The sequence below is a fragment of the Cololabis saira genome, chromosome 14 (genome assembly GCF_033807715.1).
Source record: "Cololabis saira isolate AMF1-May2022 chromosome 14, fColSai1.1, whole genome shotgun sequence".
Classification (NCBI taxonomy): Eukaryota; Metazoa; Chordata; class Actinopteri; order Beloniformes; family Belonidae; genus Cololabis; species Cololabis saira.
The window spans coordinates 46,116,241-46,142,454 of record NC_084600.1 but is presented as its reverse complement, the minus strand read 5'-3'; the positions used below and the strand labels follow the sequence as shown (position 1 = coordinate 46,142,454).

Here is a 26,214-nt window from a genome sequence, read left to right as displayed (position 1 = left end):
CAGTTCTATCTACAAGTTCAAGAAAATGATTAAAGAAAATATTGTAAATAAATATAAAACACTATAACTATAAAGTATAATATCAAAAACATTCTAGGATGTGAAACGTCAATTTTATATTTTGTCTTATTTATGTTTTTGTCTTCTTTATACATCGTTTGTTTCCACGGATTAATGCTAAAGTTTCAGATTTAAGTTGATCACCAGATAAAAGGAAAAAGCTTCGGCTTCAGCAAAAACAATATTTACTTTATTTTTTCATTTTGTTTTGTAAAATAACTTGTACAAGACGGAAATAAAGACGATTGATTCCCTGGTGATCTCAGGTGAAGTGGCGGCGGGCGGTGGAGGAGGCGGCCGACTGGTCGCTGCCCCACCAGGTGGACACCCAGGCCGGCCAGCTGGCCTCGTACCTGGAGCGGCTCCGGGCCCGCATGGTGGACGACCTGGACGCCGCCAGGAGGAACGCCGTCTCCATCTACCCGGAGGAGTTCGCCGCCTTCCAGGTGTATGTGGAGAGCTACCACCGCGCCGTGGCCAAGCGCCTACGGACCATCACGTCCGGACCACTGCAGGTCACCGACGTCTATGCGCTGCTGGACTGGTTCTACAACATCTACAACAGGTTAGTCCTACAACATCTACAACATCTACAACAGGTTAGTCCTACAACATCTACAACATCTACAACACCTACAACATCTACAACATCTACAACACCTACATCTACAACATCTACAACACCTACAACACCTACACCTACAACATCTACAACATCTACAACACCTACATCTACAACATCTACAACATCTACAACACCTACAACACCAACATCTACAACATCTACAACACCTACAACATCTACAACATCTACAACACCTACAACACCTACACCTACAACATCTACAACATCTACAACACCTACAACATCTACATCTACAACATCTACAACATCTACAACATCTACAACACCTACAACATCTACATCTACAACATCTACAACATCTACAACACCTACAACATCTACATCTACAACATCTACAACATCTACAACATCTACAACACCTACAACATCTACAACACATACAACAGGTTAGTCCTACAACATTTACAACATCTACAACATCTACAACATCTACAACATCTACAACATCTACAACAGGTTAGTCCTACAACATTTACAACATCTACAACACCTACAACATCTACAACATCTACATCTACAACATCTACAACATCTACATCTACAACACCTACAACATCTACAACAGGTTAGTCCTACAACATCTACAACATCTACAACACCTACATCTACAACATCTACAACACCTACAACACCTACACCTACAACATCTACAACATCTACAACACCTACATCTACAACATCTACAACATCTACAACACCTACAACACCAACATCTACAACATCTACAACACCTACAACATCTACAACATCTACAACACCTACAACACCTACACCTACAACATCTACAACATCTACAACACCTACAACATCTACATCTACAACATCTACAACATCTACAACATCTACAACACCTACAACATCTACATCTACAACATCTACAACATCTACAACACCTACAACATCTACATCTACAACATCTACAACATCTACAACATCTACAACACCTACAACATCTACAACACATACAACAGGTTAGTCCTACAACATTTACAACATCTACAACATCTACAACATCTACAACATCTACAACATCTACAACAGGTTAGTCCTACAACATTTACAACATCTACAACACCTACAACATCTACAACATCTACATCTACAACATCTACAACATCTACATCTACAACACCTACAACATCTACAACAGGTTAGTCCTACAACATCTACAACATCTACAACATCTACATCTACAACATCTACAACATCTACAACACCTACAACACCTACAACACCTACACCTACAACATCTACAACACCTACAACACCTACATCTACAACATCTACAACACCTACATCTACAACATCTACAACATCTACAACATCTACAACATCTACAACACCTACAACATCTACAACATCTACAACACCTACAACATCTACAACACCTACAACATCTACAACATCTACAACAGGTTAGTCCTACAACATCTACAACATCTACAACATCTACATCTACAACATCTACATCTACAACACCTACAACATCTACAACATCTACAACACCTACAACATCTACAACATCTACAACATCTACAACATCTACAACACCTACAACATCTACATCTACAACATCTACATCTACAACACCTACAACATCTACAACATCTACAACATCTACAACATCTACAACATCTACATCATCTACAACATCTACAACATCTACAACATCTACAACATCTACAACACCTACAACATCTACAACATCTACAACATCTACAACATCTACAACATCTACATCTACAACATCTACAACACCTACAACATCTACAACATCTACAACATCTACATCTACAACATCTACAACAGGTTAGTCCTACAACATCTACAACACCTACAACATCTACAACATCTACAACATCTACAACATCTACAACATCTACAACATCTACAACACCTACAACATCTACAACATCTACAACATCTACAACATCTACAACATCTACAACATCTACAACACCTACAACATCTACAACATCTACATCTACAACATCTACAACACCTACAACATCTACAACATCTACATCTACAACACCTACAACATCTACAACATCTACATCTACAACACCTACAACATCTACAACATCTACAACACCTACAACATCTACAACATCTACAACATCTACAACATCTACAACACCTACAACATCTACATCATCTACAACATCTACAACATCTACAACATCTACAACATCTACAACACCTACAACATCTACAACATCTACAACATCTACAACACCTACAACACCTACAACAGGTTAGTCCTACAACATCTACAACATCTACAACATCTACATCTACAACATCTACAACAGGTTAGTCCTACAACATCTACAACACCTACAACATCTACAACATCTACAACATCTACAACATCTACAACACCTACAACATCTACAACACCTACAACATCTACAACATCTACAACATCTACAACATCTACAACATCTACAACATCTACATCATCTACAACATCTACAACACCTACAACATCTACAACATCTACATCTACAACACCTACAACACCTACAACACCTACATCTACAACATCTACAACAGGTTAGTCCTACAACATCTACAACATCTACAACATCTACATCTACAACACCTACAACACCTACAACATCTACAACATCTACAACATCTACAACATCTACAACAGGTTAGTCCTACAACATCTACAACATCTACAACATCTACAACATTTACAACATCTACAACATCTACAACACCTACAACATTTACAACATCTACAACATCTACAACATCTACATCATCTACAACATTTACAACATCTACATCTACAACACCTACAACATCTACAACACCTACAACATCTACAACATCTACATCATCTACAACATTTACAACATCTACATCTACAACACCTACAACATCTACAACACCTACAACATTTACAACACCTACATCTACAACATCTACAACATCTACAACATCTACATCATCTACAACATTTACAACATCTACATCTACAACATCTACAACATCTACAACATCTACAACACCTACATCTACAACATCTACAACACCTACATCTACAACATCTACAACACCTACAACATCTACAACATCTACAACACCTACATCTACAAAATCTACAACATCTACAACATCTACAACATCTACAACATCTACAACACCTACAACACCTACAACACCTACAACACCTACAACAGGTTAGTCCTACAACATTTACAATATCTACAACATCTACAACATCTACAACATCTACAACATCTACAACAGGTTAGTCCTACAACATCTACAACAGGTTAGTTGTACAACATCTACAACAGGTTGGGGACTACAGAACATTAGCTCCAGTGATGTATTAAGCTTTTACACCACGGTGTTGGGGTATGGTTTGCTAGGACCCAAGTGCAGGAGAGAGAGGGAGGCCAGAGGCAGGAGTTCTCAAAAAACAAGGGCTTTAATCCAAAAAGGTAAAAACAAAGCGCTGCAGAGCAGGATCAAAAACTAACAGGGATCAAAGACCAGGAGCACATGGAGGAGGGAACAGTACGGACCGACAGGGAACCAAGGAATGACAGGACAAGATATACTGAGGGGATAACGAGACATGACGAGACACAGGTGCAGACACAATCAGGGCAGATGGGACACAGGCGGGAAGAGACAGAAACTGAAAGTCACAAACTGGGGGAAGTGTCAAACCCTGACACACGGTCTGTGTGAATACTGGATTCTGATTGGCTGGCAGGTGGAGGTTATCACTTATAACCGACACCTAGGAAACAAGTTGGGTTGAATTGCCTGATAACTTTAATATGATTGCGCTGGATCAACTGGATCAAAAACTACCAGGTTCTTATGGGACGGTAGTGATTGTTCCAGGTATTAGTCAGACCCTCAGGTAGTGATTGTTCCAGGTATTAGTCAGATCCTCAGGTAGTAAAAACTACCGGGTTCTTATGGGACGGTAGTGATTGTTCCAGGTATTAGTCAGACTCTTAGGTGTTAAAAACTACCAGGTTCTTATGGGACGGTAGTGATTGTTCCAGGTATTACTCAGACCCTCAGGTGTTAAAAACTACCAGGTTCTTATGGGACGGTAGTGATTGTTCCAGGTATTACTCAGACCCTCAGGTGGTAAAAACTACCAGGTTCTTATGGGACGGTAGTGATTGTTCCAGGTATTAGTCAGACCCTCAGGTGGTAAAAACTACCAGGTTCTTATGGGACGGTAGTGATTGTTCCAGGTATTACTCAGACCCTCAGGTGTTAAAAACTACCAGGTTCTTATGGGACGGTAGTGATTGTTCCAGGTATTACTCAGACCCTCAGGTGGTAAAAACTACCAGGTTCTTATGGGACGGTAGTGATTGTTCCAGGTATTAGTCAGACCCTCATGTGTTAAAAACTACCAGGTTCTTATGGGACGGTAGTGATTGTTCCAGGTATTAGTCAGACCCTTAGGTGGTAAAAACTACCAGGTTCTTATGGGACGGTAGTGATTGTTCCAGGTATTAGTCAGACCCTCAGGTAGTGATTGTTCCAGGTATTAGTCAGACCCTCAGGTAGTAAAAACTACCAGGTTCTTATGGGACGGTAGTGATTGTTCCAGGTATTAGTCAGACCCCCAGGTGTTAAAAACTACCAGGTTCTTATGGGACGGTAGTGATTGTTCCAGGTATTACTCAGACCCTCAGGTAGTAAAAACTACCAGGTTCTTATGGGACGGTAGTGATTGTTCCAGGTATTAGTCAGACCCTCAGGTAGTGATTGTTCCAGGTATTACTCAGACCCTCAGGTAGTAAAAACTACCAGGTTCTTATGGGACGGTAGTGATTCTGGTATAAGCGGGATAATGCCCTTCCAGGTGTCTTTGCGGAGCCAACCGCTTCGCGTCAGACGGTTCACGCCCCCCCGTCCATATATTTACGATAATGTACTCCTCGTCGACCATTATCCCTTACGTACTTCATATCTATCATGTGTCCCCTCAGGGACGTCCTGGGCTGCATCGGCGCCACCACCTCCATCAGCTACACCGGCCTGGACGCGATTCTGCCCCAGGAGACGGTGGAGCGGCTGGAGCAGGACTGCATCAGCATCGTCAGGGTGAGGACACGGGCTTGTCTTCTCCCCGGGAACTGGATCGTCGGTGTGTTTTCATCTCCAACTCCAACTCTGTTCCAGGACAAGGTGACGACAGAACTGGTCCAGGTTCTGGACGAGGAGGAGAGGAGATGGGCCCAAACGCTGCACGTAGAGGAGTACCAAACCCCTCTGGCTCGCTCCGTCATCCAGGTACAACACACCGACCTCTACAGTCCATCACTTCGACACAACGACCTCTACAGTCCATCACTTCGACACAACGACCTCTACAGTCCATCACTGCCAACAGTTTCTGATTAAAACAGATCAATAACCACCATGTTTAACAACAACCTCTCCAAGTTGATCACGTCCAACGGTTTCTGATCAATAACCACCATGTTTAACCTCTCCAGAGGCTGAAAGTGGACTTGGACCGATCCACGTCTGTGAACCAGTTCCTGGGAGCCAGAGTAGCTCGCTGTTCTCTGATCGGACTGGCCGACTTCCTGTACAGGTGAGTTAACGTCCTTGTTCCTCTACAGGTGAGTTAACGACCATGAGGTTAGTGCAGGATTGACTCTTAGGAAGGTGAGAACATCCCGCAGAGATGTTGCTCTATCATCCCAAATACAACGGACAAGAGCAACAATCAAAAACAGACAGAAAATTACTGTAAAAACCTTAAAACTATGAAGAATTAAACCTCTTGACTTGAACCCGAAACTGACCTGGGGCCATATTAGACCAGACAGTGATGGTTCAGCTAGTTCTGCTAGTCCTGTATCTCCACAGGTCTTTGTTTCAAACGTTGTTTAGATGGTTGACACTGACGGAGAACCAAATATTGAGTCTGCAGTGGAATTTAATGTAAAACTGTCAATAAAGGGAACGTTCATGACGTCACAGATACGACTTCACGTCTGGTTTCGCCCACTGAGTGAATAAAGACTGAGTGAATAAAGACTGAGTGAATAAAGACTGAGTGAATAAAGACTGAGTGAATAAAGACTGAGTGAATAAAGACTGAGTGAATAATGACTGAGTTTCAGAAAGACTGAGTGTCAGAAAGACTGAGTGACAGAAAGACTGAGTGTCAGAAAGACTGAGTGTCAGCGTAAACTTTCAGTTTGAGCAACTGGAAAACATCTAAAATGGGAAAGAGCTGTTGTGTGATCGACTGAACTCATAGATTTAGCAAGAAATCTGAGTTATTGTTTTACAGACTGCTGAAAAATAAGCTTAAGAGAGACAAATGGATCGCTGCAATTCACAGAAACAACTTGATTCCAGGCACCGAAACGTGGATTTGTGGTCAAGATTTTGTGAATAAATTTGAAATGTTGAGAACAAAGTCAAAATTTCGACTTTTTCTCGACATTTCAACTTTTTTCTCAAAATGCCCAATAAAAAAAATGATATTTTTTCTCCTGCATGGTCCTGATTCTCTCCTGTAAAATACAGTCCATGTCTCTGTGGAGTTGGATCACTGGAAAGTTTCCAGGATTCTCATAAACCTCCGTGTTTCAGGTTCCAGAGGAAAGTGGAAATCTTCCACGACACCCAGGCCGAGTTCGGAGACCGAGGGGACGGATACGTGTCCAGGACCATCGCCCTGGCCAACTGTTGTCCCCCACTCAGGTGAGAGGACGACACTGTCGTCTACCTGCAACAGCCGTTTACACCGTCGTCTACCTGCAACAACCGTAGAAACACCGACACCTAAACACCAACACCGTCACCTAAACACCAACACCGTTGTCTACCTGCAACAACCGTTTACACCAACACCGTCGTCCACCTGCAACAACCGTAGAAACACCAACACCATCACCTAAACACCAACACCTAAACACCAACACCGTCACCTAAACACCAACACTGTCACCTAAACACCTTCATCTAAACACCAACACCTAAACACCAACACCGTCACCTAAACACCAACACCTAAACACCAACACTGTCACCTAAACACCGTCATCTAAACACCAACACCTAAACACTGTCACCTCAACACCAACACCGTCGTCTACCTGCAACACCGTCACCTAAACACCAACACCGTCACCTAAATACCAACACCGTCACCTAAATACCAACACCGTCACCTACCTGCAACACTCGTTTACAGTAGAAACACCGACAGTGACATGTGACTAGTGGTGGGGAAATAAACGATATTTCAATATATTGTTGCTCTCTGTCGCAATAAATAATGGATAAACTGACGGCAAATATAGATATTATATTACAACATACGTAATGTATTTACGCGGTTGTCACCGCACTTTTGTTCATGACTTTAATTTGTCCAGCTGTTCAGAGTTTACATTTAACAGACTAGCAGCAGTGAGGAAATACATAAATACACTTTCTTTGTACATTCTCTGAAGTTTTGGCATTGAATAAATACATAACTACAGACGTTTTCCTTTTTATGGGTATTTTTTCTTTTTCTTTTTCTTTTTCATTCACATATATATCGTTATTTTTAATTTTGAATGTATTATTTTTTTTATTTATTTTTTTATTTTATTTTTTTTTAATTTTTAATTTGTATTTATTTTTAATTTTTATTTATTTTAACTTATTGTGATATTATCGTTATCGTGGCCACATATTGCCACAGTATTGAATCGTGAGTCCCTACATGTGTTATTTCCTGTAACCTGCAGGTCGTTGGTGCAGCGGTGCCGGCAGTGATAATTGTTATTTCCTGTAATGTGCAGGTCGTTGGTGGAGCGGTGCCGGCAGTGATAATTGTTATTTCCTGTAATGTGCAGGTCGTTGGTGGAGCGGTGCCGGCAGTGATAACTGTTATTTCCTGTAACCTGCAGGTCGTTGGTGCAGCGGTGCCGGCAGTGATAATTGTTATTTCCTGTAACCTGCAGGTCGTTGGTGGAGCGGTGCCGGCAGTGTGACCCTCAGGGCAGCGAGGAGTCGGCGCAGAGAGCCGACTCGTACCTGGACCGGGTCATCAACCAGTCGGTCCGGGTGTTGACGGACCGACTGTTCGACCACATCAGGGTCAGTGTTTCAGAATCTTCTGTGGCCACAGTTGGAGAACATCCATCACCCAAAAACATGTAGAATTAAAGCTGCAAGCAGCGATTAAACGGCCCTCGCGCGTGCAATTTTCACCAATAAAGGTCAAGTACTCAAACCCGAGTCCGAAGACACCACCATGACTCTCTCTGTCAAACCATTCAAAAGTTATAGCAGAAAGTAGGAACTATCAAATATGGACCAATCAGATGAAGGGGGGTGTGATTTTTGGCGTCTAGCGTCGCCACGGTAACGCTTTTGAAAGAGAAAAGTAATGCGCGTCATCGCAGGATGGAGACGCACATTTTGATGTATAACACACCTGGGTGCACGTTACGGTTCGGGCCATATTAACGGCCGAAGGAATGGCATAAATTGCGGCAAAATGAAACGATTAATTCAAAATGGCCGACTTCCTGTTCGGTTTCGGCCATGGCGCCAAGAGACTTTTCTTTTAGTTGCGACATGATACAGGTGTGTACCGATTTTCGTTCATGTACGTCAAAGCGTATTATGGGGCTTGAGGCACAAAGTTTTTTCTGTCTGAACCAATCAGATGAAGGGTGGGCGCGCTTTTTGGCGTCTAGCGTCGCCACGGTAACGCTTTTGAAAGAGAAAAGTAATGCGTGTAGTCGCAGGATGGAGACGCACATTTTGATGTATAACACACCTGGGTGCACGTTACGGTTCGGGCCGTATTAACTGCCGAAGAAATGGCATAAATTTCGCCAAAATGACACGATTAATTCAAAATGGCCGACTTCCTTTTTGTCGCCATTTGTCCCTTCCCATGGCGCCAAGAGACTTTTCTTTAAGTTGTGACATGATACAGGTGTGTACCGATTTTCGTGCATGTACGTCAAACCGTATTGTGGGGCTTGAGGCACAAAGTTTTCTAGGGGGCGCTGTTGAGCCGTTAGACCACGCCCATTAATGCAAACCATTAAATATCACATTTTTCACCAGGACTGGCTTGGTGCAAAATTTGGGGACTTTTGGGGCACGTTTAGGGGGAAAAACGCCCTAATTTCGTCGGAAGAAAATGGGAATGGGAGAATGAGAACAATTCCTACAGATACATTAGGGCCCGAGCACTGTCAGTGCTAGGGCCCTAATATTGTGGATGGATGGAGTCAGCTGTAGAACCTCGTCCATTTTCAGAGATAAATCCCATAAATACAGTAGTGAGATGTGTGCAGAGTAGAGAAGAGTAATGGTTCAAACCCTCCACTCCATCGAGTCGTTACTCAGATTACTCTGTCGTTCCTACAGCCGTTCGTTACTCAGATTACTCTGTCGTTCCTACAGCCGTTCGTTACTCAGATTACTCTGTCGTTCCTACAGCCGTTCGTTACTCAGATTACTCTGTCGTTCCTACAGCCGTTCGTTACTCAGATTACTCTGTCGTTCCTACAGCCGTTCGTTACTCAGATTACTCTGTCGTTCCTACAGCCGTTCATTACTCTGATTACTCTGTCGTTCCTACAGCCGTTCATTACTCAGATTACTCTGTCGTTCTTACAGCCGTTCATTACTCAGATTACTCTGTCGTTCCCACAGCCGTTCGTTACTCAGATTACTCTGTCTTTCCTACAGCCGTTCATTACTCAGATTACTCTGTCGTTCTTACAGCCGTTCATTACTCAGATTACTCTGTCGTTCCTACAGCCGTTCTTTGACAAGCTGATGAAGAGGAAATGGCTGAACAACACGGAGGCCTTTGAGGCGATTGAGGCCAGCATTAAACAACACTTCAAGAAGTTTAAACGGATGGATCCTCCTCCGTATCAGGTGAGTGGTTGTTGGAACGAAGGGGGAGGTGTTGAGTGCACAGTTAGAGGAGTTTGGAGGTTACGGGGCAGATGAGACTGTATATAATTGGCGATGGAGAAGAAAGCCCAAGTACTTATAGCTTGACACTGATTCAATTTCTTTTCCTTGAAAAGTTAAGATGTTAGGAATATTTGGTTAGGGTTAGGGTTTGGCAGCTCACTTGCATTTGAAAAACAGCATGAATTTGGTTTTGTTTGAGTTTAAAACCTATTTTAGCTTCCGCAGGCGAGACCGTACAACGTCAAACGCAGATTGTAAAAAGTCAAAGGCCTGTACAATAGATGACGCACAACAATAAATAATAGTATCGTCAGCATTAAAGTGATACATAGCATTTGATCAATTTTCGCAGAGGTTATTGACATAAATGGAAAACAGTACAGGTCCTAACACAGAACCCTGGGGAACGCCCTTTGATACAGTCAAAAAGGAAGAGGTAGGTCGTGACGTCTGAACACGTTGAGTTCTAGCAGACAAATGCCTTAATGGCTTTATTGGGAATGAATGAGTTTTTAAATACGTTAGCCTTTGGTCCACGGTACCGTCTACCTGAGGGAAGTATTTAAACATTTAAACGCAGCAGAGATTGAGGACGATCATTTACTATACTGGCAGCTTTTTTCCTGATCACTTCCTTATAAATACCACCTACAGTAGGTTTATCTGTGTCTTCCCTATTATTTTTGAGGCTAGATTCACTATTCTTTGTAGCTTGCATCTATTTTTATGTGTTAAGGTTGTCGTACCACGTTGCCGTGTTAAAGCTGTTAAAGCTGTATGCTATGATCAATTGTATCAAATGCTTTAGACAAGTGAATGAATAGTGCAATAGTGCTCACTGAGACTAACCTGGTTAAATAAAGGCTAAATAAATGAATAAACCTGTCCTGTGTGCAGACGCTGGTGGGCGAGGTCCACCGTAGGGTCCTGGTGGAGTACGTTAGAGCCATCATGAGAGGACGGGTCATCTGCACCTCGTCCAAGATGAGGAAGAGGATGGCCTTCCGTCTCCAAGATGAGGCCAAGCAGCTGAAAGGACTTTTCAGAGATCTGGTGAGTCCCGTCTCTAACGCCTCAACCCCAACACAAACCTGCATAAATAGCTGTTAAGGTGCCAGTTTGACATTTTGACTTGTTTTTCAAAATTTTGACTTTTTTCTCAAAATTTCGACTTTTTTCTCAAAATTTCGACGATTTCTCAAAATTTTGACTTTTTCTCAATATTTCGACGATTTCTCAAAATTGACGATTTCTCAAAATTTCGACTTTTTCTCAATATTTCGACGATTTCTCAAAATTTCGACTTTTTCTCGAAATTTCGAATTTTTACTCAAAATTTCGACTTTTTTCTAAAAATTTCGACTTTTTCTCAAAATTTTGACTTTTTTCTTGACTTTTCTCAAAAATTTCGACTTTTTTCTAAAAATGTCTTCTTTTTTTCTCGACATTTCGACTTTTTTCTCAAAATTTAGACTCTTCTAAAAATTTCGACTTTTTTCAAAAAATTTCGACTTTTTTCTCAAAATTTCGTCTTTTTTCTCAAAATTTCTCAAAATTTCTCAAAAACGGATATTTCCCCCTCTACGTTTATAAAAATCCCATCATTTCCAGGAACCTGCATAAATAGCTGTTAAGGTGCTATGAGCAGCCAAACCTACAGGGGGCAGTGTAACGAGAAGATAAAGTCATGCTAGCCAATCAGAATCCTGGAAAAAAACATCAACAAATGACACGAGTAACTTCCAGTTACTTCCAAGATGAACCAGAGTCTTTGGTTTGGAGTGACAGAGAAGTGGAGTTACTTTTAAGTGTGACGTTAGAATATAAAACAGGTAAAATACAAGAAAATATTGACGGTTACAAACTAATTGTAACCACAGGTGTCACTCATGACGCTGGTGACGTTTCTGTCTCATAATGTGACGTTCTGAAGCCTAAATGTCCGTTTCTCTCCGTTTACAAGCAAACGTGAAGACGGAGGTTTTAAAAATCTACACTTTGATGGTGGTTTTTGGAGACTATGAGCTTCGTTTTCCTGTAAACGAACGGCAACCTGATTGGTTGTTAACTGTGGTATAATGATCTGATTGGTTGTTAACTGTGGTATAATGATCTGATTGGTTGTTAACTGTGGTATAATGATCTGATTGGTTGTTAACTGTGGTATAATGATCTGATTGGTTGTTAACTGTGGTATAATGATCTGATTGGTTGTTAACTGTGGTATAATGATCTGATTGGTTGTTAACTGTGGTATAATGATCTGATTGGTTGTTAACTGTGGTATAATGATCTGATTGGTTGTAAACTGTGGTATAATGATCTGATTGGTTGTTAGCTGTGGTATAATAATCTGATTGGTTGTTAACTGTGGTATAATGATCTGATTGGTTGTTAACTGTGGTATAATGATCTGATTGGTTGTTAACTGTGGTATAAGGTACAGATTATTGACGGTTACAGCAGGTAGCAAAAAGTAGCTGGTGCTAAAGTTTAGTTTTTATTTTCGTTAACAATTAATAAGGCGTGTTGACGGTAAACTTTGATCTCCGGTAAGATCAAATCACAAAAGTAATCTGTAACAATTCATACAGTGAATTAATTAAACCAATTTGACAATTCTACCCCACAATGCTGTTTCCAGGTCTTATTTCCATAACTGACTAGAATTATGTTTCTATACGGTCAAAACGGAAAAAGACCGGGTCAAATACAATATTACAAAAGTAATCTGTAACAATTTGTGCGGTGAATCAAACCAATTTTGACTATTTTACATTTTATTTATGCTTATTTGATATGGAAATAGCAATTACATTGGACAAACCAGATGCATTGTTTAAGTGCTTAAGTGTTTAAGTGTTTTAGCACAAGTGCTAATTCGCAACACTTGTCCATAGGCAGCTTTTGAAAAGAATGGAGAGCAATAAAATATTAAGATAACAAGAATGGGAAAAAATAAAAAAATAATAATAAAATAAATTAATGAAAAATGAAAAAACAAACAAACAAACAACAAAACAATTGGAAAGGAAATCAAAGAAATACAAACAATTTTCAATGAGAAACATAAAAAGACAACAAAGCAAGCAGTCAACAAGTTAATCACATGTGAGAAGTTTCCAAAACAAAAGAACAAAATGTTAATTTGCTAAAAAGGAAGGCATAAATAATTGTCATGAATGGCAGCATATCCCATAATATATTTCTTCTACAAATCCATCGTTATTCCACAAAGAGCAGTTTTCAAAATTTTTTTAGTTTTCTAAAATGCATTTGCTGATTTTATTTCTTTTTAGACGGTCATTAATTTTTATTAACTGACTACTATTATATATTTTCACAGGAAAAATATCACTGCTAAAAAAGATGATAGAAGATATTTATTGGGAGAATTTCAGTTTTGAATACGAGGATAGTGACAAAGTAAAACCGTTAAAAAAGAAGTGCTGACTTTCTTGGCACACTGGCGTAAATATCCGCCAATTTTTAAAAATAAATACACTTAATTGTACTGGAAAAATCTCTAAATCACAAAGAAACACTCTCAGATGTAATAAGAAAGATTTAGCTTTTAATTAAATTTCCTATAAAAAAGCGAAATATTTAAAAAAAAAATACTTGTTTCTTTTGTTAATCTTTGTAAAATGATATTAAAAGTATCTTATACATAATTTGAAAGAAAAACATTAATTTCAAGAAAAGATCCTGAAGAAATATATTTTACATAATTACAGTGTAAACAAAGTGCATATTTCCTTTAAAATTAACCAAACTGATATTGGATTAGATAACAATAGTAAAAAAAAAGAATTAGAAAAAAAAATGTTTGCACCGTTTTTGTTATTTTGAGCGTGCGGCCACGCCGAGCAGAAAGAGTTGTTCCCCCCTGACTTTAAAGTGTCCTGAACAGAACTGACGTTGAACATTAAATCACTCCAAAGTGCTGATTCTTAAAAACTGGAGCGGAGCTGGCAGGGGAAACGCAGAGTGTGTTGGCCGTGAATGGAGCGCGACCTTTGAACTTCCCGGGTCAGGAATAACTCTGTTGATACAGCATTAGCCGCCGCGGCCGCTGCGACGCAGTGCACGCACCGCGCTTACGTTAGCGCTGGCCGGCGGGGGGAAGAGAGCGTAAAACCGCTGGCATTTGCCCCCGTTCCGTGTGCGAGTTCAAACAAGTGTCCGTCACCTCGGCTGACAACAGGAAGCCGCTGTGTTTGGGAGGAACTTCCTGTTCCTGTCAGCTGGAGCACTTTGATGTGGCTCTGGTTTGGCCTTGGTGGCCCCGCCGAGCCGGCACAACGCCGTGCAGGGAAACTGGGAACGCTGGGGCAAACAGAGGATGAGATTTTAATGGCCCGTCTAAAAATGATGCTGTTATTTTTAGTGAATGCCTTGAAAAATAATTCGGCTTTCGTTTCCTGAGAATTTGAGGGAAAAACAAGAGCGAGGAAAGCGGAGGTGGAGTTGTGTTTTTCACCTTTAGTCTCTGTTTTCATCCAGAAAACAGATTTATACCAAACTGTAGTTCTCTCCATCACTGTCTTCTCTAACTAAACTGTTAGCATCGTTAGCTGCTCGTCGCCTCAGTCACGGCTTTATGTTCATTTATAAAGCCATTCTGGGTCAAATTCCTTCTTATTTATCTTCTCTTTTAACAAGGAAACAAGGTGGTTACAATCTCCTCTCAATGGACATTTTACATTTGGTTGTTTCCAAAAATAAGAAAGGAATTTGGGAAGAAAAGCTTTAGGTTTTCAGCAGCAGATACTTGGAATAAACTTAATAAACCTCGTACTAGTGACTGAATTTAAAGCTCTGATGAAAACAGCAGAGTTCAGACTGTCTGGATGAATTGCATGAATTGTTCTGATTGATTTGGCAAAACTACAAATATATCGACTTTTTCTAAAAATGTCAACTTTTTTCTCAAAATTTCAACTTTTTTTCGACTTTTTTCTCAAAATTTCGACTTTTTTCTCAAAATTTCTAAAAATAAGAAGGGAATTTGGGGGGAAAGCGTTCAGGTTTTCAGCAGCAGATGCTTGGAATAAATTTCAATAAACCTCGTGCCTGTGACTGAATTTAAAGCTCTGATGAAAACAGTGGAGTTCAGACTTTCTGTATGAATTGTTCTGATTGATTTGGTAAAACTACAAATACATCGACTTTTTCTCAAAATTTCAACTTTTTTCTCAAAATTTCAACTTTTTTCTCAAAATTTCAACTTTTTTCTCAAAATTTCTAAAAATAAGAAGGGAATTTGGGAAGAAAGCTTTCAGGTTTTCAGCAGCAGATGCTTGGAATAAACTTAATAAACCTCGTGCCTGTGACTGAATTTCAAGCTCTGATGAAAACAGCAGTAGGGTTAGTGGGGTTAGGGTTAGGGTTAGGGTTAGGGTTAGTGGGGTTAGGGTTAGGGTTAGTGGGGTTAGGGTTAGGGTTAGGGTTAGGGTAATACCAGAATATGAGCAAATTCTGGTTATTCAAAGGGGTTATTGGTGTTTACATGGCCGTGTAACCGGGTTATTGCCAATATTCGGGTTTTAAAGAGTTATTGATGCTGGAAACACAGTATATGATTCTCGGTATCTGTTATTTAAATCTCTGATTCTCCTCTAATGTTTTCAGGAATCCAGCTCGTCCTGGTTGGACAGCATTGGTTTAAAGTTCTTATTCTCCTCTAATCTCGTTGCTAATGTCCTTGTGTCAGGAATCCAGCTCGTCCTGGTTGGACAGGATTTTATTTAAAGTCCTTATTCTCCTCTAACTTCATCAGGAATCCAGCTCGTCCTGGTTGGACAAGATTTTATTTAAAGTCCTTATTCTCCTCTAACTTCATCAGGAATCCAGCTCGTCCTGGCTGGACAGCATCCTCTGCCACGTGGCCGACATCGTCCTCCTGGAGGACACGCCGTCCATCCAGATGGAGGTGGCCGTCCTGGTGAAGCACTTCCCAGATATTAGGTGAGTTTAAACCGGTTAAAATACTAATTCCTGATGGAGGTGGCCATTCAGATATACGGTGAGGATTAAACTGGTGAAATGTTCATTTAGATGGACGTGGCCGTCCAGTTTCCAGATATTAGATTTATTAGGTGAGGCCGTTTTTTAAACTGGTGAAATGTTAATTGTGAAAGAGGAAGCATCTATGAAAACAGTTTTTCTCCTTGCTGCTTCCCCCAAAGGTCCGATATTCTTTTCTGCTTACGGCTACAACATTCTCCGTGTTGTTACTGGCCCCGAGCCCAACAATGAAAACATCTTTTTTAAGTTTCCTTGTTTTTATTTATTTATTTTATTCTTTTTTTATAACTTTATTTATAAGATTTTTCAAAGTTTTTAAGACAAACAACCCCACATATGTCCCACCCTCCCCTTTTCCCACATATAAAAGAAAATAATAGCAATAAAACAATATATATATATATAAAGAAGGAAATAAAGATTTAAAAAAATAATACATAAATAAAATAATAATAATAATAACAACAACAATGATAATAAAATAAATAAATAGATCAAGTAACACTGTAACCATGACAATAATAAATGCTAAGCTACATCATGGAAAGACAGCGTAAGGACCAATTCTAAAAAAGGGGAACAAGCCTTTATAAATTCTTGGTGAGATTTGAATCTGTTGTATCTGAACTTTATTTTTTATTAGGGCCTAATGTATCTGTAGATGTTCTCATTCTCATTCTCGTTTTTCTTCTGACTAAATGAGGGTCTTTTTCCCTCTAAACGTGCCCCAAAAGTCACCAAATTTTGCACTAAGTCAGGCCTGGTGATAAATATGATATGTAATGGTTTGTATTAATGGGCGTGGCCTAACGGCTCAACAGCGCCCCCTAGAAAACTTTGTGCCTCAAGCCCCAGAATACGGTTTGACATACAATGCACGAAAATCACTACACACCTGTATCATGTCACAACTTAAAGAAAAGTCTCTTAGCGCCATGGCCGAAACCAAAAATTGCACGCATGAGGGCCCGTTCATCGCTGTTTGCAGCTTTAATTATTATTATTATTATTATGGGCATGCCAAGTAGTGGCATGACCATATTGCAATCGTCCAGAATGGCCCAAAGGGCAATGTTGCTAGCATTTTGCTAACAAGCTAAAGCCACAAAAGTCCCACTGCGCACCAGCGGGTGTACAGCATGACCCCGCTCTGGAAGAGATGGAAGAGAAAAATCCCCAAAAGTAAAACACGGCCGGAAAAATCTGAAAAATGAAGGCGATATATTAGTATACAGAAAAGGTTTCCCTTTTCTTCCTTATTATTCTTATTCCGCACTCTTTTTTTGTCCGTTAATATGGCCCGAACCGCAACGTGCACCCATGCACGGCATACATCGTTGGATGCGTCTCCATCGTGCCTTGATGGGCATTACTTTTCTCAGTCAAAAGTCAAAAGTGTTACCGTGGCAACGCTAGATGCCAAAATGCAAAAAAAAAAGGGGAAAATTCGGACGCTTATTGCTTGGCCGAACTTTATCGTAGAGACATCGTTCAAACTTTCAAACACTCGGCCCGATTGGCACTTTTTTCTTTTTTTTTTAATTTCCATTTGACTTTGGACGCTTGTTGCTAGGCAACAGGTTATCGTAGAGACATCGTACAAATGTTCCCCGACTCGGCACACTGTGGACTTCAACATATTCAAATTTCATGAAGCTGTGATTTAAGGAAATTTTATGTCAAAATCCAGGCCAAATGGCCCCATTCATTCGGATGGGGTTTTGTACCATGGTGAAGAAAAAACCTATCCGTTAACGTAGCCTGAACCGGAATGTGCACCCATGCATGGCATACATCGTTAGATGTGTCTCCATCGTGCCTCAATGGGCATTACTTTTCTCAGTCAAAGGTGTTACCGTGGCGACGATAGACGCCAAAAAGCGCGCCCCCCCTTCATCTGGTTGGTCCATATTTGATAGTTCCTACTTTCTGCCATAACTTTTGAATGGTTTGATATAGAGACTCGTGGTGGAGTCATTTCTGATATGTTTATGATGATAAGTTGAGTTGTATGTGAACAGCAAAGGCAGTTTTTATAGCTTTATTGACCGAGGAATGTGGGGGGAACCCGGGGGGGTCAGGGAACCGTTCATCGCTGCAGCTTTAATTTTTCTAATGTTTTCCACAGTGGATCTAAACAAGGAAAAGGGCGCGGAAACATTAGCTTAGCTATTTTGGGAGGGCAGACTGTTTGGACGAGGCCTCCGGGGGAGTCCCGGCTTGTTTGTGATTCAGGCTCAGGTGACAGTTGGCAGCCGATCGTCTGACGCACGAACCCTCCCAGGAGCAGACAGGAAGCTGCTGCCGAGTACTTCCTGTTCCTGCCACCCTGCAGGAGACAGACTGGTGCCACGCTCGGATCTAAACCGGGAGGTGTTGAGGAGCAGAGGAGTCGCTGCAGACCTGAGCACATGTCCTTTTAATGGTTTTATTAGGGGCTAAGGCACAGGAGAACAGGGAAAACAAATATATATATATATATATATATATACAGTCTGCCTCCTAGAGCAGGGGTCGGCAACCCAACATGTTTTAGATCCATATTGGACCAAAAACACAAAAAACAAATAGGCTATGTCTGGAGCCGCAAAAAATGAAAAGTCTTGTATCAGAATTAGAATGAAGAAAACACATGCTGCATGTTTCTATATTAGTTATAACTGGGGGGAGATTTATTTTTTTCATTATGCACTTCGAGAAAAAAGTCAAAATTTCGAGAAAAAAGTCAAAATGTCGAGAAAAAAGTCAAAATTTCGAGAAAAAAGTCAAAATGTCAAGAAAAAAGTCAAAATTTCGAGAAAAAATCGAAATGTCGAGAAAAAAGTCAAAATTTCGAGAAAAAATCGAAATGTCGAGAAAAAAGTCAAAATTTCGAGAAAAAAGTAAAAATGTCAAGAAAAAAGTCAAAACTTCGAGAAAAAATCGAAATGTTGAGATTAATGTTGAAGTACAATCTCAATAAAAAAGTTGAAATGTCGAGAAAAAAGTCGAAATGTTGAGAAAAGTCAAAATTTCGAGAAAAAAGTCGAAATGTCGAGATTAAAAAGGAAAAGAAAAAGGAAAAAAAAGAAAAAAGAAGAAAAAAGAAAAAAAAAGAAAAGAAAGAAGAAAAAAGAAAAAAGAAAAATAGAGAAAAAAAGAAGAAAAAAAGGAAAAAAAAAGAAAAAGGTCAAACATTTTTGAAAAAGCTCCAGGAGCCACTAGGGCGGCGCTAAAGAGCCGCGTGATGATGATCCCTGTCCTAGGATGTTTGTTTTTTTGGGTCAATGACGAATAAGGATTTTCAACAGGTCAATTTTAAAATAATAAATAAAAGAATATCTATTGCAGTAGTTCAAACATTAAGAATGTTCTGTACACATAAATTCATGTGAAAATTTTAACTTAAGTGATTTCAGAGTTTTTTGTCCAGATGAATTATTAAATTAAATCCCAAATAACTAGTATTTTTTGTAAATTCAAGTGAGTCCATATGTGGGACAGGTAGCTCATATATCTGGAATGTTTTTATCCATTTAAACCTTTTTTGAATTGTAAAAAAATCTGTTTTTCAGAAAATATAGGTGTCACGTCATTGACCCTTTTCCAGAGCAAACATTCAGGCGATCAGTCCTCAGTTATTTTTCTCTTTTTCCCTTTGGCCGGTTTGTTTCCAGCAGCTCCTGCCTGGCGCCCCCTGCTGGTGGAAACGTGTGGCTACGACGCAAAACTACGGAAGAGAATCAGGGCAGGAGAAAAAAAATATGTATATATTTTAGAGGAGGAAGATTTTTTTGTTCATTATGCACTTCGAGAAAAAAGTCGAAATGTCGAGAAAAAAGTCAAAATTTTGAGAAAACGTCGAAAAGTTGAGAAAAAGTCGAAATGTCGAGAAAAAAGTCGAAATGTCGAGAAAAAAGTTGAAAAATCGAGAAAAAAGTCAAAATTTGGTGAAAAAGTTGAAATTTCAAGAAAGAGTCGCAATGTAGAGAAAAAAGTCAAAATTTCGAGAAAATGTCGAAATGTTGAGAAAAAAGTGGAAAGGAGGAGCATTAAGAAATAATTCAGAGGATTTAAAGGAGGGAATTGTTGAAGAGCTGCAGAACTCCCACCCTTTGTTTACGGCGTCTCCCCTGCCGCTCGTTCAGACCATCAAAGCTGCTTTTTAATTTTCACTTTACTGCAGCAACGTCCGTTCATGCAAACATGAGAGGACACTTGAACCTGCAAACGTGAGAGGATACCTAAACCTGCAAACGTGAGAGGATACTGAAACCTGCAAACGTGAGAGGATACTGAAACCTGCAAACGTAAGAGGATACTGAAACCTGCATTCCTACGCGGTAGCTAGAGTTTAGAATCAGAATCAGAATCAGAATCATGTTTATTTGGCCAAGTTATTATCGCTCACTGTACAATAAATAGGCACATGACGGATATTATTAACATATTTACAGTTTTTAAAAAGGTGAAGGGTGCAGCAGTATGAGGGAGACATGATTATTGAAAGGTGCATTGTTACAGCATATGATTGTGGTTATTATTATTATTAGGGCCAGAGCACTGACAGTGCTAGGGCCCTATTGTATCTGTAGGAATTGTTCTCGTTCTTCGTTTCTCCCGAAGAAATGAGGGTCTTTTTTCCCCCTAAACGTGCCCAAAAATGTCACCAAATTTTTCACCAAGCCAGGCCTGGTGATAAATGTGATATTTAATGGTTTGCATTAATGGGCGTGGCCTAACGGCTCAACAGCGCCCCCTAGAAAACTTTGTGCCTCAAGCCCCACAATACGGTTTGACGTACATGCACGAAAATCGGTACACACCTGTATCATGTCACAACTTAAAGAAAAGTCTCTTGGAGCCATGGCCGAAACCGAAAATTGCAGGCGTGAGGGCCCATTCATCGCTGTTTGCAGCTTTAATTATTAGTGCCACGGGGCATGCGCCACGGGGCACTCCTCCTCCATAGCTATGCCATAGCTATTGTTATCCTGCGTGTTTATTTATTTATTTTTTTTTCATTTTCCGGCCAGATTTCGGTTCGCTACTCCTCCTACAGATTTCAGAGGACCCAAGCGCATCATACATCAAAACGTGTGTCTCGATCGGGAATAGTGTGCTATGACTTTTGGTGTTGAAATTCCAATTTTTCCCAAAGTTATTCCCAAAAAAACGGCCAAAAAAGACAATTTAAAGTGGATGGGAAAAGGTAAAAAAAAAAGCCAAAATTCACCTTTTTTCTGAGTCACCTAACTTTCTCATATCTGCACGTAGAAATGTCAGTGACAGAAATGACAGTACTTTCCTAAGATGATCTTAAGACACTTTTCAAGATATGAGCACTCAAGCGAGGACTGGAAATCACTTTTTTGTCAAATCTAGAGTGCAGGTGTCGGTTTCTAGAGTGGGAGAAACAGAAAAAAAATAACCTGAGTTTTTATTTGTAACTCGAGCTCACGGCCAAACCGTAAAAAGGAGACAAATAATTTTTGGTCAGAATGTAGACATAGGTGTTGGGATTCATAAAATGTGACTTTGACAGGCGGAGTATGCACAAAATTTAAATGGGAGGGGCTAAAGCGGCGCCAATACCTGACTCAGTCCCCATTTACTGTAATGTAATCAAAAGTTTTCTTCAAAAGAAAGAAAAAACTCTGTCTTCGCACTGAGCTTACTCACTCATTTTAAAGAATATCTGAATAGATTGTCAGAATCTGCCGGGTTTGTGTCTCTCACGATGTTTTTGTTTTTCTGCTACGAGCTACGGTTTGATCACAAATCAGAGTTATTTGAGACCTTGTCAGAACCCAAAATCTGGGTTTTTCTCACAGCCAAACCAGAGAGAGTCGTGGGTGGTGTCATCGGGCTCAGTATTGACTCCTTGACCTTCATTGGTGCATATTAGCACCGCCCCTTCTACTGATTGGTCGATATGTGATAGTCCGATAACTTTTGAATGGTTTGACATACAGAGTCGTGTGTGGTGTCATCGGACTTAGTTTTGAGTCCTTCACCTTTATTGCTGAAAAATGCAGCAATGTACACAAATGGGCAGCCCCCGAGGCACTCTCAAAATTTCTGCGAGGACATTTTTCTAGTTATTGTCATTATTGCACAGTGGTTGATTACTCTGAGACTCTATGAGTGTTAGCAACAGCTTGGGGGAAGAAACTGTTGACCAGATTAATAACCATCGACTCAAGCATTCGATAGTAGACGATAATAATAATGATAATAATAACCTTGTGTATGGCCCCTTTATACAGATGAGAAGTCTTGAACATTTATTGGTTTTATACCTGACGTATTTTTTACTAGGTTTAATTGAGAGTTTTATTTCAATTTATGTTACACACATACGTGAAATGCAATGTGGAAGACTTAGAAACATTTAGATTCAGTATCATGTGAAAGTATGAATGTAATCTCCCTGTTCCTGTAGTTTTCCTGACGTAACAATGACAGTTAGTTTCAGATTATTATTATTATTATATTATAGTTTCAGATAGTTTCAGATAGTTTCAGATTATTATTATTATTATTATTATTATTATTATTATTATTATTATTATTATTATTATTATTATTATTATTATATTATAGTTTCAGATAGTTTCAGATTATTATTATTATTATTATTATTATTATTATTATTATTATTATTATTATTATTATTATTATAGTTTCAGTTAGTTTCAGATTATTATTATTATTATATTATAGTTTCAGATAGTTTCAGATTATTATTATTATTATTATTATATTATAGTTTCAGATTATTATTATTATTATTATTATTATTATTATTATTATTATTATTATTATTATTATTATTATTATTATTATATTATAGTTTCAGATAGTTTCAGATTATTATTATTATTATTATATTATAGTTTCAGATAGTTTCAGATTATTATTATTATTATTATTATTATTATTATTATTATTATTATTATTATTATTATTATTATATTATAGTTTCAGATAGTTTCAGATTATTATTATTATTATATTATAGTTTCAGATAGTTTCAGATTATTATTATTATTATATTATAGTTTCAGATTATTATTATTATATTATAGTTTCAGATTATTATTATTATTATATTATAGTTTCAGATAGTTTCAGATTATTATTATTATTATTATTATATTATAGTTTCAGATAGTTTCAGATTATCTTTATTATTATATTATAGTTTCAGATAGTTTCAGATTATCTTTATTATTATATTATAGTTTCAGATAGTTTCAGATTATTATTATTATTATATTATAGTTTCAGATAGTTTCAGATTATTATCATTATTATATTATAGTTTCAGTTAGTTTCAGATTATTATTATTATATTATAGTTTCAGATAGTTTCAGATTATTATTATTATTATATTATAGTTTCAGATAGTTTCAGATTATCTTTATTATATTATAGTTTCAGATGAGTCCAGTCTCTTCCCAGAATCAGGTTTCATGACTCAGATGTGACTGGATTCAGTCTTGACAGGTTTGACGATGCAAACAGACTGGACTTCTGCTGAAGCTGCTTCCTCCCCTTCCTCCTTTTCCTCACCTTCCTCACCCTCCTCACCTTCTTCACCTTCCTCCTCTTCCTCCCGTCCCACAGGAAGAAGCACGTCTCCACGTTGCTGAACGTGCGGGGGATGACGCGGCAGGCCGAGCGGCAGGAGATCCTCAACGTGGTGAAGGACTTGGAGGTTAGCGGCGGCGGCGGCGGCGGCGCGACGCGGGACCGAGCCTTCTTCTCCGACATCCCCATCACCTCCGAGGTTCACTGCATCAGCCTGGGCCTGCTGCGCTTCGCCATGACCATCGCTAACTGGTTCTCAGAGCACCGGCCGCGGAGGAACCACCGGACCGGCACCGGCGCCGGGACCGGGGACGCCTTCCCTCCGTCCGCCGACAGCTCGGAGGACTCGAGCAAAACTCCCGGAGACGAGTAAAAGCTCCCCGAGACGAGTAAAAGCTCCCAGAGAGGAGTAGATGTTTCAATCTGCCGACAGCTCGGAAGATAAAGCTCCCAGGGAGGAGTAGATGCTAGCAGATGCTAGCAGATGCTAGTAGAAGCTAGCAGAGCAGCAGATACTGATGAGATGTACTTGCACCTTGAAATCCCAAATGTGGTTTCCAGCCACTAAGAGACACGTGACCTCAGGTACTGTTTGTACATTTCACCATCACCGCGGATATGAGAGACAATTTACACTTACGGAGAATTATCAAGTGTTTTTAAAATGTTACTTCTTCATCTTATCTTTGTACCACAACGTTACAGAAGCATCGGCTAGAGCAGGGCTGTCCAACCCGCGGCTCGCGAGACTTTATTTGATGGTGCAGTGAAAGAAAGACACAAAGAAAGTGGAGGAAAAATATATCGCGACTGGAATCGAACCCGCGTCGCTGTACAGGGGAAGGTTTACCCGCTGAGCTATACGGGCGCTAGCGCTCGTGTTTGTGACGGAAATAACTTGGAGGGAAAAAAATCCACTCTCAAAATGGCAGGGAAAAAATGTACGGCCAAAAGAAAATATGAAGATAAACACAAGAGGTTTTTATAATATAAATTAAATATTCATATTTAAGCAATACATCACGACAGGCCGTGGTTTACGCTCATTATATCACAGCTGAGGATCATTATATCACTGCAGAGCAGCGTCTCCGGCCCGACGCCAAGTGATTATTGCTTTTATAAAACGGTTACAGATAATGTAAACATGAAAGAGGAATACACAATCTATTGTATGTAGATTATAATTAATCATAAATCCATATTATCCAGTAAAAATATCCCACTGTGTAAAACAATAGTCCATCTCTGCAGATGTAGCTCCGCATGTCAGGGACAGGAACTCCTCCATCCATCCATGGTTAGCTCCTCCCCGCTAACGTTAGCTCCTCCCCACTAACGTTAGCTCCTCCCTGCTAACGTTAGCTCCTCCCCACTAACGTTAGCTCCTCCCTGCTAACGTTAGCTCCTCCCCGCTAACGTTAGCTCCTCCCTGCTAACGTTAGCTCCTCCCCGCTAACATTAGCTCCTCCCCGCTAACGTTAGCTCCTCCCCGCTAACGTTAGCTCCTCCCCGCTAACGTTAGCTCCTCCCTGCTAACGTTAGCTCCTCCCTGCTAACGTTAACTCCTCCCCGCTAATGTTAGCTCCTCCCCACTAACGTTAGCTCCTCCCTGCTAACGTTAGCTCCTCCCCGGAGATCAACGTTTACCCTCAACATGACTCATTAATTGTTAACAAAAATAAAAAATAAACTTTATCACCACCTACTTTTTGCTACCTGCTGTAACCGTCAATAATCTGTACCAGTTGGTTGTTGCCATGGAAACATTGTTGCTTCCCTGATGTGGAATGATCTGCTGTGATGAGACTTTAGAATAGAAGCCGTGGTATAAGCTCATTATAGCACAGTTAACAACCAATCAGATCATTATACCAGTTAACAACCAATCAGATCATTATACCACAGTTAACAACCAATCAGATCATTATACCACAGT

At 39.7% G+C, this 26,214-nt stretch overlaps 1 protein-coding gene across 1 annotated transcript in view; it reads left to right on the top strand.

Annotated features, from left to right (window-relative positions):
* The window catches only part of exoc3l2a (exocyst complex component 3-like 2a), a 39,820-nt gene extending 14,497 nt beyond the window's left edge, over nucleotides 1-25,323 (top strand). Inside the window, exons 5-14 of the mRNA XM_061740661.1 lie at nucleotides 327-625; nucleotides 5,695-5,809; nucleotides 5,888-5,998; nucleotides 6,205-6,305; nucleotides 7,319-7,429; nucleotides 8,683-8,818; nucleotides 10,505-10,627; nucleotides 11,567-11,722; nucleotides 16,518-16,639; nucleotides 24,312-25,323. Coding sequence (XP_061596645.1) covers nucleotides 327-625; nucleotides 5,695-5,809; nucleotides 5,888-5,998; nucleotides 6,205-6,305; nucleotides 7,319-7,429; nucleotides 8,683-8,818; nucleotides 10,505-10,627; nucleotides 11,567-11,722; nucleotides 16,518-16,639; nucleotides 24,312-24,648 — 1,611 coding nt within the window. The 3' untranslated portion in view covers nucleotides 24,649-25,323. The remainder of the gene's footprint in view (nucleotides 1-326; nucleotides 626-5,694; nucleotides 5,810-5,887; nucleotides 5,999-6,204; nucleotides 6,306-7,318; nucleotides 7,430-8,682; nucleotides 8,819-10,504; nucleotides 10,628-11,566; nucleotides 11,723-16,517; nucleotides 16,640-24,311) is intronic.
* The last annotated feature ends 891 nt before the right edge of the window (nucleotides 25,324-26,214 follow it).